General features: G+C 46.2%; 1 protein-coding gene across 1 annotated transcript; it reads right to left on the reverse strand.

Annotated features, from left to right (window-relative positions):
* Nucleotides 1–4,337: 4,337 nt before the first annotated feature.
* On the reverse strand, nucleotides 4,338–11,392 carry LOC144128404 (troponin C-akin-1 protein-like). The gene is made up of 3 exons (XM_077661783.1): nucleotides 11,304–11,392; nucleotides 7,329–7,571; nucleotides 4,338–4,955 (listed from the first exon to the last, which is right to left on the reverse strand). Exons 2-3 carry the CDS (start codon nucleotides 7,536–7,538, stop codon nucleotides 4,557–4,559), a joined length of 609 nt encoding a protein of 202 aa, XP_077517909.1. The 5' UTR covers nucleotides 7,539–7,571; nucleotides 11,304–11,392; the 3' UTR covers nucleotides 4,338–4,556.
* Between the last annotated feature and the right edge of the window lie 3,268 nt (nucleotides 11,393–14,660).

Consider the following 14,660-nt stretch of genomic DNA (forward strand, 5'->3'; position numbering starts at 1 on the left):
AGGCGCTTGTTCATAAGTGTAACGAACGGGGCTTTGCAACGAGTGTAGGCTAGGACAGGCTAAGCTTCACAGATGCGTTTGACTTCGTGAATATATTGTTAAATATTTATTTGAGGAGACTTAGCCCAGCAGCCGGTAGCAAGGCTGTAAACTGCTGAGTCACAACACGGGGGTTTTCAACACAACCGCAGATTCGAAGGCTTCACTGCGGACGCTTTATGGCTGTTTGTCCGTTCCTGGCTCCTTCTAATGTTTGTAATCATGCAAAGAATAAAACTAGACTGTCCATGGACGTTTGTCGATGAAGTCAAGTCTATAGACTTTACACAGACAAATCCTATAGAATAGTCTCGAAGCAACACAAATCATATAGAGAGTCTATAGATAATCTAGATTTATGGCCAACACTTTTGGCAGACAGTTTTTCTATAGACAGGCTGTAGACTATGAATAGACAAAAGGAAATATCTATACGTAGGAAATACAGTCTATAAGACATCTATAGACAGTATAGACCATATTTATAAGGGGTACCAAAGATCCGTTTTTGCAAAGTTATCTACGTCTCTTTTTTTTTTCTTCAAATAATGCAGCTAGTACATGGGAAGCGCCACTGTGTCGTTTCTGCCACAGTGACAGCTTAATGGTTTGTGCATCCGCCTCGTATACGCTGTAAAGGCTTGTTTCGATCACCAGCGGTTAACCCATCGGTAAGTCTATTGGTGGAAGCTTTCAAGGCCTTGTGTTCTATAAAAGAGGGGTATTCCACCGCACCTTTTGCCGACACACTACAGCCAATAGCGCTGCTTGGCCGAGCTGTGTTTGCGGCTTCAATAATGAAATCATCATCATTACCATCATGTTTTTCAGGTGACGGGTGACGGCTGTGCGACAGTTGCCGTGCTATCATTATAGAATGAAGGCTACTGGACGAGCGAATGCTTGTTCAAAAAGTAAACAGAGTGAAAGGCAACCCAGACACGAGAACGCGTGCACTCGACCAGTCCTTTTTACTGGGTTGCATGTCGCGCTGTTTATACGCGGTGCTTCGCCATTTCGTCATACGACAGCATTCTACATCTTCCCAGTCACACTCGGCATAAATTATATTCGCATAACCTTCAATCTCTTATGCATAACAACCCGAAAAAATTCTGGCGGACAAACTGTCCAGCTAACACGCAGGGCCAAATCGCTCTATAGATAATACCGGAAATGTAATTACTCATGGCAAAAGTGTGACAGTCTTTAACAGTTATTTCACATCAGTGTTCAACAAAGAAGATCATTATGACATTCCTGTCACCGCCGACGTCGACTTAATATATATGACCCCAGCTGAATTAACCGTCGAAGGCGTTGTGTCATTAATCAAAAACCTTAAAATGTCCACTAGCTCTAGTGTAGGTGGAATTACCGCCAATATTCTTAAACTCACTTTAAACTCAAGTGCTCTAATCCTATGTCACATTTTTCAGCAGTATCTATCAACAGGCAAACTACCGTTTGATTGGAAGATTGGCAAAGTCATTCCTGTGTTCAAATCTGAAGACAAAAGTAATATCATTAACTGCCTGCCGACGTCTTTAAAATTTAAGCATTATATCTAGGCTACTAGAAAATACCATTGCTTCAATGTTCTCTCAGCAGCTTGATCAAAAGGCCTTTTATTAACCTCATCAGCATTGTTTTAGAAAAGGACTGTCGTGTGATACGCAACTCATAGAATTTACTCACGAAGTTATGTCTAATATGAATGATAGCCAGCAGGTTGATTGTATTTTCGCTGACTTTCCTAAGGAATTTGATCGGGTAGCACAATGTCGTTTAATGACCAAACTTTCAACGTTAAACATAGACTGGTTAACCCTATCACGGATTAGAAAACTATTATCTTTTCACGAACAATTCACCTGTATAAATAATTGTCCATCCTGGGTATCGTCTGGTGTTCCTCAGAGCAGTGCTTTAAGCCCATTGCTATTTGTAACAAACATTAACGATCTGCCAACCGATATTACCTCTACCATCCGTTTGTTTGCTGACGAATGTATTTTCTAACATAAAATTTCTAATCCAGGCGATCATCTTGCTCTACGGAAGAATCTTGACCATATAACAAACTGGTGCTCTAAGTGGCTAATGACAGTAAACATCGATAAATGCAAATTAATGACTTTCGGCCATAAACTATCAAATTTCACTTTCCTCTACTCTCTCAACAATCACCAAGTCACAACGGCGTCTTCATACAAATATCTCGGCCATCACCTTACTGCACACATTTCCTGGTCGACACACATAAATAAAATCTCAGCTAAGGCTTCACGAACTCTAGGGCACTAAAAACGTAATCTAGATGGTGCCCCATCTAACACTCGGAAACTCGCTTATCAGATGTTTGACCACCCAAAACTTGAATTTGCGTCGGCCTCACCAAGCCAATCACCTCGCCAAGCCAATCAATTCGCCAAGCATATCTAACACATTGTCACGAATCCATACAGAACAATGCTGCACGCTTCATCGCACGCGATTATTACCGTCATCTCAGGGTGCCTAACATCGTTATCACTATCATGTGCGTCATTAGAATCACGTCGTACATTCGCACTTCTTTGAATATTTCATCAAATGAATTTCAGTCCTCAAGGACACACACTGCGTTCAGAACGGCCATGTGGAACATCACATCGTCTCCAAATCATAGCAGCTTTGCGTGTATTTCGTTTCGCACTAAAGCGTTTAACATGTCTGCCCTCCGACAAGCCATACGCCATTGGAATAATCTTCCTGATGATGCTACTAACAGCAGAGATCCTGCCATGTTTCGAGATATATGATAACCACCACACTTGCCTAATGTCTTGGTTGTATGTGCTTTTACTAAAAATCAATTTTACTGCTCTTTAACGTGCACTGACATCGCACAGCACACGGGCGCCTTAGCGTTTTGCCTCCATAAAAACGCAGCCGTAACGTGCACTGACATCGCACAGCACACGGGCGCCTTAACGCAGCCGCGGCGGCTGCGTTTTTATGGAGGAAAATCGCTAAGGCGCCCGTGTGCTGTGCGATGTCAGTGCACGTTAAAGATCCCCAGGTGGTCGAAATTATTCCGGAGCCCTCCACTACAGCACCTATTCTTCCTTTCTTCTTTCACTCCCTCCTTTATCCCTTCCCTTACGGCGCGGTTCGGGTGTCCAACGATATATGAGAGAGATATTGCGCCATTTCCTTTCCCCCAAAACCAATTATTATTATTATTATTATGCTCTATAATATGTACGAAATTGTGCACTTGTCGACTTCATTGCAAAATCGCGTTCTGTTTCTATGTTGTCACATTTTCAAGCTTGTATAACGCTTTTTTTAAGTGTATTCGGCTCAGTATGTGTTGCTATTTAATAACGTTCTTCTTTAACCGTAGTTAGTGCTCCAATTTTTTTGGAACTTCATGCCTGTGTCCCGCTCACGCAATACTCTCATGTAAAAAGGACCCTGTGAGTTACTTGAATAAATAAATTTGCTCAGATTAGCAAGCGCCATTCTTAAGTTCTCGTACTTGCTCGAAAACGCTCCATTACCAGTGGGTCGGGTCATCCGCAGCGTTCTTATGATTCAGGACAATCGCATTTTTGTCATTTCTGCAGCGGTATAGCTTGTCGTTTTTGTTATGTTTGAACGCTACAGAGACGAGTGAACTTCTATCGGCGGAGCGGGTCTCGTGACCTTGCCTCCCCGTGGTGGGTAAGCGAGCCGAACGAGGTAGGTAAGCGAGCCTCTGCACAAATTGCTGCACCTCGAACGTCTAAAACCATCTGCCTGCCTGCAAAAAGAGTCTAGCGCAGGAAAGTACAGTCTTTTTCAAAAGTTTAGAGCCCAGGCGGTTTGCTTCTAAGCCTTGTACGGGGACTTCTCTAATATTCGTGGAAGTCGTATACCCATTGGAGGAGGCAGAACCAGAAATCTTCTTACCTTCAGGAAATTTGGAGCGCTGGGGATGCATTACGAACCACACGGTGTGGCTCGGAAGCAAACCCCTGGGCTCCAAAAATTTGACAAATAAACATGAGATCGTGATCTGCATGTTTGTTAGGAAGTTTCTTTGCCGGTCTGGACCGATTCCCACCCATGAAACCGACTTCCCGACAATATTGCTATGGTGTCTGGTAAAGCATATCTACTTGTATGTATACCATATATCTCTTAATAGTGTGTAATCGAATACCTCCATTAGTATACAGATGTCTGGTTGACTTAAATATTGTTACTTTGTGTTGTGAACACTCAGCATTCGCTACATCAAGCAAAGCTATGGGCTAGCGTACTGAAGCTGACAGAGATAGAATCAAGAGGATAATATTTATTGATAGAAGAAATGGCCCGTTAGCATAATTTCAAGCGAGTGTAATGCAGCATTGTCGCAAAAGAAGAAACGATTTACAACGTACCGGCTGTGTTTTGACCTTTTTCTAAACCTTTGCTCCCACCGCAGATGCGGTTTCTTTTTTATCTTTACTGCCTCGTTTCTGGAACCAAGCTGCGCGCTGCGATCAGCCGCTGCTGCAGCTGTCGTCCTTGGGGACATTCCGGAACTCGGAGACCAAGAAGCTCTGTGATTCTTCCTTGTCTGCAGTAAGCTCGGGCCACTTGATGCCTGCTTTAAGCGTGTAGTTGGACACGTGGGGCAGTGTCAACAGATCTTCCTCATTTTTGCGCATGAAGTACACCCACACCTTTCGGCGCCAAGGGAAGCTCGAATTGTTGCCAGACGGTTTAGGAGACGACTTAGCCGAATCGATAGTCGCTTCGGCTTCCGAATCCTCTGACTGCGGCTGTGACAGTACATAGACGTCTTCCAGCGATCTGACGTAGAAGTCCGGGTGCGACTCGAGGCGGTCCAGGAGTTCCAGCATCCGGTCGTCAACCTCGTACACTTCGCCGCACACCTCCTGCGTAAGCAAAGAACTGACTGACTTGCGCTGAAATGAACCATTTACCTTTTTTTTTTTCAACTACTGAAAACCGTGAGAAGAAGCAGTCATGGGAAAACGTTCTAAAAGAAGACTCTCATAGTTCAGTGTGCTTTCCTTATTCCTCGCATGGAAAGCATACGGAACATAATCAGTCTATACGAACCGTATATACCAAGTGTTTCAGGGCAGGTGATCACTAATTTTTTAAAATAAGGTTCTTGAGGTAACGAGAAGCAATTTGCGGCATAGTAATATTATTGCTGCCGGACGTCAAAAAACAGGCGAATCATGTTAACTAGCTGAGTGAGTAACTAAATTCTAATAGTTAACTTTTTAACTAGTATACCAATAGGTTCGTGATTGCAATTAGATATTTGTAGCCGGCCGTTAGTGATAGCCATAATAGTTTTTAGAATTTCGAAAACGTCACTACTCTCACCGCTGTGGCACGACAAAATTTCGCTATTTCGACTAGTTACGACCACTGGAGGGGTTGCTTTGCCTGCATACTTTTCGAAAGTGCATGTATTTTAGCACGATGTAGCCAAATTTTGTCGTGCCACAGCGGCGAGAGTAATGGCGTTTTCGAAATTCTAAAAACCGATATGGCTATTACTAACGGCCGGCTACAAATCTCTAATCGCAATCAGGTGCCTATTGGTATACTAGTTAAAAAGTTAACTATTAGAATTTAGTTACTCACTCAGCTAGTTAACATGATTCGCCTGTATTTTGACGTCCGCCAACGCTGGCATTACTATGCCGGAAAAAGCTTCTGTTCACCTCAAAAACCATATTTTTAAACACGAGTGAAACACATCCGGGCTCCATGTGACGTCAAAGCTCCATATGGAAGTCATATAAAAACCCCATAAATGCTGTATGGAAATCATATGGAGACGATCTGCGGAGAGTACGGATTTGTCTACAATTTCTGTACTATACAGAGACCATATTTCGATAGTTTCATATTCACGGCCTGATAGGAAAGTTTCGTGGGGCTGCGGTATACCTTGCGATTACTAGCCATATTTAACAGAATTCTGCGCCCGGAATCATAGTCGAACCAGGAAGCTATCGATCTGATCCCGTCTGTGTGTATATTCTGGTGTGGGATGCTAATATTAACAGAATGCAGTCGCCAGAATGCGGACACCAGGAGGAGCAGCGTCCTTATGCATAACCACATCATTGGAGTTCATATCTCGTTCTCGCTATCCCGAGATGCGACTGACTCAGATTGATTACTGGTCGCACAGCTCACTCCTTCTCGTACACTGACATAATATATCAGCCAATAGCTACTGAACAAGAGCAACCTAAAACGGGGGAAGTAATTGCTACCATGAGATAGTGCATAGAGTATGGCCGCCCCGCTGACTTTAGTTGAAATATGCAATGGCTTTTTTTAAAGACGCGCAAACAGTTTCCAGCAAAACCTCATCGACGGGAATGCTATGTGGAAATGATCCATAATTAAAACAATGACTACAAAGCAGATGCAGACAGAAAGGTTAAGAAAAATATATATTTTTTTGAACAGGGTGAGCTGTAATAGTTTACCGCATGACATGCCATGAGGCGTTGGTGTAGAGGTACACCATCCGCCTCACATGCAAGAGGACCGTGGTTCGAATCCCGATGCCGCGCAAGTCTCTAGTTATTGTACCCCTGTCGTCCAACTCTAGCTGACGCCTCGAGGCGCAGCGGCCAAACCGCAGGACCTATCCAGCACCTTATAGGAAGCTTAGCACTCGGACTAATACAAACACCTTTTTTTTTTTATAGCGGGATAGCAGGAGCCGGTCGTAGACGGAAAAGGCACAAAAACAGCACATCAGTCATGCGCACAAGTTAATCAGAAAAAGAATCACATTCCGATGAATAGACGTGTCACTGACAACGTTCGGACAGCTTACGGTTGGTAGTAGCGCTCCTGAACCTGTTTTTGTGTCTCTTACTCTGTCCCTCGTCCAGAATTTTGCGCTTCCTAGTTTACAACAAGCTGTATTCATAGTTGGCACCCATCGAAGTACTGCTGATGCGGCCAGGATTCGCGTCCCAGAAACTTTTGTTCCCGAGTGGAGCCAAGGTCCACTGCCACTCCAGCCAAAGTCGTCCTCCCTGCCAATTTATCCTCATCCTGTCTGCTCTTTTTTTTTTGTCCTATCTTGTGGTGCGCCGTGTTCCATGATCACTTACCAGCTAGCCCTAGGTTCCACGCTACCGAAGATACCCACTGAGTCTCCACTTCTGGTTAAGAACGGTTTGATTTATGCAAGGAGGATTCCCCGGACGTGGCCAAACCACTAACGCTTACAAAGATACTGGGGCGCTGTATCTACTCACGTGACCAACGCCTTCGAAGGGAAGCATGCACGGTATCTCCTGCGCAAACGCGAGGACCAGGGGCCACTTCTTCACCGTCCTCGCTGGGCCAACCAGCGACGCCCGGCCGTCGGTAGGCCGCGCTAAGAAGTGGTTGTAGCGCTCGCCGCTCTTCAAGGTTCCGTAGACGAACACATAGTGGCCACCTTCATTTGCCTCTTCTGTCGGCATAACTGTAGACGAGTTCAGGTCGGTCGAGCGAACCTGCGTGTCACAACGTGGCGAAGTCGCAGTGAAAGGTATTGAGAGCATAGATTTGGAGAACGACAAATCATCAAATGCTAACAGGAAGCTGTCCCAATATATCTGTGTAAAGTGCGCGTAAGCTGTGACATATTTGTGTCTCGGCTAGTTGCCGCCTAAGAAGTGGAAAGAAAAGGAAAGATTTCGCATGAAAGGCGAGAGTGCTCGACCTGAGCCAGCCTACCTTAGCCCATTACTTTTCCCAACGAGAATCAGAAGGGGGAGGGGCTATATAAAACAGTACAGTGGGACTGATGCAGAGCTGCACAGCAAGAGAGGAAGCACGAGAATACGCACCTCGTTACATTACATACGCAGTCCACCGATAGATCTGAATGCCACAAGTTAAGCACAGACGAGCGTTGAACTCAGTAATGGAAGCTTTCAGTATTACTGTAACGTCCTCTGCATCTCTTGGTAACCTCTAAAGTATTAAACAACATATTTTTTCTTACTTTCACATGCCCTTGAGAGACGACACCGCATGAAATTCCCGTGTAAACATTGAACGGTACAAAAGTAGAAGTGCGAGCTAGTTGGTTGTTTTAAGAAGCATAAACATTCATTGGTCTAACTTAAATGCTTATCAAAATGGGCACCTAATGTTGGTATTGCTGGTATTTCGTATACAACGTGCCTGTTTTCTCTTGAAATTTGGATCAGATAGGGCTCTCTTCATTGTAGCGGTAAGCGCAACAACCGAAGCTATAGCCGCGTCGATCAAATCTCGCTTGCCGCATTGAAAGAGCAAGCTAGGAATTCGAGATTAAGAATAAATTTTCACTACCAAAGACGTGTGTCCGGAGTGAAATTCGAGTTGCTTCCCTGCCAACAACAGGACACGACAGTCTATAGTTGGTGTCTTAGTGAAAAACGACACACAGCAACTCTGAAATGGCCTGAACATGAGACACTAGCAATAACTGGTGCAGTTCAGGGGTGTGCTAGCGAGGCGCGAAGGACGTGCTTTTCTGATCCCGAATCACAGATTTTATAAAATTGGACGGGATTTAAGAACCGCTTTAAGAGTATGGCGCGATAACGTTAATGGGCTAATGTCCATATATGCGGAAATGGTCATTCTCAACTTTACATTCATACATACTTGGGAGACCTCATACCACTCCTGGCGCAGTGGTGCAGCGGTTAAGCGTCACCGAAACGTCGAAAGGCGAGGAGCAGCGCAGCTTTTATCATTCTTTTTACAGCTTCACTGTAAACTTCCTTATAAAAACGCGATCTTCGGCACGATTAGCTCAACATAGATATTCTTATAATTTCTTCCAATATAAGTGCATTACAAATATAACTGAACTAAACTCCTGCCTCGGAAGCCTAACCTTAGAATTCTGTTCTTTTCATTCTCTTGTAAAAGGGCGATAAATAATTACTTCACATAATGTAACGATATATTCTGTTGGGTTTAATGGCGCATAAGCAGCTAAGGCTATATACCATCCGCAATGAAACGATATAGTTGGTACGGCAAGAAATGCGCCCACACACACACACACACACACACACACACACACACACACACACACACACACACACACACACACACACACACACACACACACACACACACACACACACACACACACACACACACACACACACACACACACACACACACACACACACACACACACACACACACACACACACACACACACACACACACACACACACACACACACACACACACACACACACACACACACACACACACACACACACACACACACACACACACACACACACACACACACACACACACACACACACACACACACACACACACACACACACACACACACACACACACACACACACACACACACACACACACACACACACACACACACACACACACACACACACACACACACACACAAACACTCCTGCCTCAACCTGAGTTAAGTATCGTTCCTAGAAGTAGAAATGTACGACTTAAAACTTTTTAGAAATTGTGCTCTTTCAGCGGTGTTCTGTTCAGGGAAATCCCGCTGACAAAAATTTTATCTAATGGCGCGTTAACACTTGGGCGTTCAGCGGCGAGAGCGAGCGGAATCCGCCGCCACGGCAGAGATTCCATCGAAACGCCCAGCGGAAAGCCCGATCGGTCCTGTACCGATTTCTGCTGCCCGAAAAGTTCCGCCTATTGCAATCGGCCAACAGGGCGGCGAGAAAGAAGTAGCAGTCCCATGGCGACAAAAATGGCGGCGCCCTTTTAAGCAGGGCCCGTCGCTTCGGACCACAGAGTTTCTTACTATTACCTGGAGGGAAAGCTGGCGCCCCGCATGTGGGAGTTTTCATGGGGCTTCCTCGAGACCACCTCAGCCACCATGGGCGCTCTAAGTATCATGAGGCGGAGAGCTGCCGACTGCAGAACCACAACTTTTGGCCAAAAAAAATAATGCGAAAATAAACTCTGTTCGATAATAAAGAATGTCCTAAAAGTCAATATTCTGTCTAAATTTTGCAACAAACGAGCAGAAAAGCATGTAAATGTAAAGTTTGCCCAAAATAAGCGATGGCTTGCTCTCCTATTGCCCAAGTATTGCAGACCGCAAAAGACAATATTTCGTTCGTAGCAGGCGCAGTTTTAACAAGAAATGTTTTAAAAAATATTGTCGCTTCAACCTATTAAAAGGTTTCCTCATGACATTTCGGAAAACAACAACGTTTTGCGTTTTCGCTACTGTGACTTTTGCGCAATACGTTTACGCCGAATTCGTCTGCGCGCGGGACGCCCTGTAGATACGGAATGGGACACCTCAGTAACGCAACTCTATGTTCCTGAAAAAAAAAAAAAAACGACTGTCCAGCTCCAAGTAGCTCATCGCCCCATGATGCTTTGAGCGCCCATGGAGGTCCAGGTGCAGCGCCGCCAGCTTTCCCTCTAGTTAACAGTAAGAAACTCTAGTCTTCGGACTGAATTCGTCGTTGTTACTGGCTTTTTCAGTGCGTTCGCTGGCCATATTGGGGCACTGGTTTTTCGCTTAGTCTCATCTCATAACAAAGCGTATGAGTCATAAATTTGGTTTATTTTTCATTTAGAGTGACGATTCTGCCGCTTCTGGGCTTTAAATTAGCGCTGCTTTTTTTGACAAAAATGGTTTCTTTCGTAACCACCAGATGGCGCCACTAAAGTTAGCTTATCGTTGCGTGTCGGTTTGCATACGCAGAAGTAAAAGTGCGAATATGAGAAATGGTGTAACGTCCCGCAAAATACCTGCGTTTAGTGTACGTAAGCGTGCATGTACTTATGGTACGTAGACAGCGTTGATTAATCGCTTTTCTTCCCATATCTGAGTACGCCGCGAGCAGACGGCATGCAGACGACGAGCGGAGACGTGGTGGCCGGGAAGTGTGAACGAGGCACCTATTCGACGAAGGGCGGCGGATCTCGCTCGCTGCCGCCACCTAATGGCCGAGTTCGAACGAGCCCTAAGAAATTCAGGCTGAGGTTTAGTTTCCACAAGAGTGCCAGCGAGGAATCATTGCACCTCAGCTGCTGAAGACCTTTTAATTTTTTTTAGGTCTGTCCGCAAGTCCATGGCGCGAGGAAAATGTTACAAACCTGCCAGGTTCTTCTTGAAAGCGAAGAAAAAATTATTAGTTAGCTCTCGCACACTACGTTATGCAGGGAATAACATCGCTTGCGAGTCGAGCCTGCAGCACGCTCACCGTACGCAGCGTTCGTTGTGTGGAGGCACAGCACTTCGTCGCGGGTGCGCCGAATAGAAGTGAAACGCCAGTGAGCGCATCGGCGGCTACAGACGCATACCATTTGTTTTGAAAAAGCTGCAAGCATATGCCCGCCTAAAAAAAAAGCAAAAGGAATTCCAGCCATGCACATCAGCCCGCGAGAGCGTTCGTTTGAACACACGTGGTTTTACGGACACCGCCGGGACCAGTCAGAAATACCTTTATTATCACTTTTCCACGTGAAGCTACGGTCCGTAGGGGTAAATGCCAACGCCATTAAGCTGACCCGTAGCATTTAGATCGAGTGCGCATGCTGCGAAATGCAGCGAAAAAAAAAGAAAATTTGCGGACAATTTTTGCTAACGCGACATAACAACATATTACTTTCGCATTAAAATGCGAATGTCGGCATCGGCAAGGTCGTTGCTCGCCGGGAGTTCTCCGGAATTCTTTTAAGAGAGCCAATGCTGAAAAAGCGTCTGCGATGCTATCCCGCTCTTTTTGTTCGGAGCAAACAGTCTGAAGGCAAGAAAAACAGGGGACAAAACAGGCTCATTGACGTCCCTACTTTCCCTTGTCCTATTTTACGCCGTCCGTCCGTCCGTCTGTCCGCCTGCCTGCCTGCCTGCCTGCCTGTCTGTCCGCCTGTCCGTCCGTCCGTCCGTCCGTCTGTCTGTCTGTCTGTCTGTCTGTCTGTCCGTCCGTCCGTCCGTCCGTCCGTCCGTCCGTCCGTCCGTCTGTCTGTCTGTCTGTCCGTCCGTCCGTCCGTCCGTCCATCCGTCCGTCCGTCCGTTCGTCCGTCCGTCTGTCTGTCTGTCTGTCTGTCTGTCTGTCTGTCTGTCTGTCTGTCTGTCTGTCTGTCTGTCTGTCTGTCTGTCTGTCTGTCTGTCTGTCTGTCTGTCCGTCCGTCCGTCCGTCCGTCCGCCTGTCTGTCTGTCTGTCTGTCTGTCTGTCTGTCTGTCTGTCTGTCTGTCTGTCTGTCTGTCTGTCTGTCTGTCTGTCTGTCTGTCTGTCTGTCCGTCCGTCCGTCCGTCCGTCCGTCCGTCTGTCTGTCTGTCTGTCTGTCTGTCTGTCTGTCTGTCTGTCTGTCTGTCTGTCTGTCTGCCCGTCCGTCCGTCCGCCCGTCCGTCCGTCCCGTCCGTCCCGTCTGTCTGTCTGTCCGTCCGTCCCGTCTGTTTGTCTCTCTGTCCGTCCGTCCGTCCGTCCGTCCGTCCGTCCGTCTGTCTGTCTGTCTGTCTGTCTGTCTGTCTGTCTGTCTGTCTGTCTGTCTGTCTGTCTGTCTGGGTAGTATTACCAAGCAGCTGATTCGCACAAGGTTACCGGTTGGCTATAATGCTGTGCGTTCAAGGCTATCCTGTATCGCAGCGCAGTTGAGCCGAATGCCCTACGCGCACTGATAGTTAATGCGCGGCTGACGCCGTTGCGGCAGTTGTGGACTAAGCTTGGAGGGAAGCGCATAAAGTATTTCCGGCGTTGATTCATACTCGCACCATTGTTCCGTTGAACTCGCTGGTTCAATAATTAAAGTGAGCAGCGGATGCAGAGACAAGCAAAAACAGATGGCGGGCAGCCACGCAATAAAGATAAAGAAGCTGCGTACGAAACTTTGAGCAAAGACACCTGAAGGCAATTTCTCACTACTTGCGCTCAAGCACACGAATGGGCTGTTTTGGCCATTTCGACAGGATACGTGATCTTTAGAGGTTGCTTTGCCTGCAAGCATTTCGAAAGCGCTCGTATTTTGGCCAGAATTTGTTGGGTCACAGCACCGAGGGTAACCGCGTTTTCGAAATTCTAAGAACTGATATAAATATTAGCTACAGTGGGACACACGCCTCTGAGACAATAATTAAAAAGTTAACTATTCAATACTAGTTAACCAGCCGGCTAGTTACCACGTCTTAGCTGTATTCTGATGTACTACACCGCTGACAATTTTATGCCGAAAAAGCGCTCTTCTAACTCAAAAAGTCTATTTTTAAAAATTGTGTAAAATCTTAGGTGGAAAGCCCTGCATATATACCAGGTAGGTTTTGATAACGTCACAAGATAACGTGACATATGTGGCAGGTGAGTCACCGGCATTATAAAGCAGGTGGTTCACCTTTTATACAGAAAACACAACGCGACAGACGCCTTAGCGTAGAATATTCAATGATGCAAAATTGCGAAACACAGCGCACTCTTCCTTATTTGCTCTAACCACGCAAATCAGCTGCCATGCTACATTACGGTAGCATTTCGAGCTTTCAGTGTGGCGGCGGCACGTGACGGTGGCGGCGCCGCCACGGCCAACGAAACGCCTCGCGTGGTTGGTCACGTGACCAGCCACGTGGTGCGGAGCAGCTGCCGCTGCCGGCGGCGCGGCGCGCCGGCGAAACCGAGCTGCAACAGGTGTGCGCATGCGCCGTGTCAAGTGATGCGAAGATGAAGAAGGAACGCCCAGCGAAACGGAGCGGCGAAAGACTGACTTTGCAAATCAACTGAGCAAGCTCCACTCGGTCAGCTGTAGCTGTCGCGTCACTCCAGGTTTAACCAGAGCTAAACCACCGCCATTTTTTTTTCTCGCATACAACAGACCAGATTGTAAAATATGCGACACCGTCTGCACTGCTCTTAAAATCATAGATAGCAGCCCAATACAATAATGCAGACCTAAAGCACTGACCGCTTTACTCTGTTAAGCGTTGAAGTGGAAGCTCTTTATCGTAACACGCTAATTACAACTCTATGTTCACAGGCAAGAGGGAGGTTTTCAGTTCTATATGCACTCTCCGTGAATGACAAAAATGGTCCAGATGCATTTGCATGAAGGATTCAGTCGAGGTTAAAATTTGACTCGAAATTATAACTCAACTAATGCGGTAGTTCAAAGCAAGGATGCATATTTAACAAATATTAAAAAAAAAGTTGCAGTATTAGCCGTGCTGTGGATAGACTTCGATTGGCAGCCGAGTACTATGGTAAGAGAATACGTCATCATCATCAGCATCAGCCTGACTACACCTACTGCAGGGCAAAGGCCTATCCCATGTCTCTCCAATTAACCGCATCCTTTGCCAGCTGCGCCCACCCTATGCCTGCAAACTTCCTAATCTCATCCGCCCACCTAACCTTCTGCCGCCCCCTGCTACGCTTGCCTTCTTTTGAAATCCACTCCGTTACCCTTAAGGACTAGCGGTGATCTTGCCATCACAGTACATCTCCTGCCCAGGCCCATTTCTTCCTCTTGATTTCGACTAGGATGTCATTAACCCACGTTCGTTCCCTCACTCACTCTGCCCGCTTCCGATCTCTTAACGTTACACCTGTCATTTTTCTTTCCATGGCTCGCTG

This window comes from Amblyomma americanum, chromosome 4, assembly GCF_052857255.1.
Source record: "Amblyomma americanum isolate KBUSLIRL-KWMA chromosome 4, ASM5285725v1, whole genome shotgun sequence".
Lineage (NCBI taxonomy): Eukaryota > Metazoa > Arthropoda > Arachnida > Ixodida > Ixodidae > Amblyomma > Amblyomma americanum.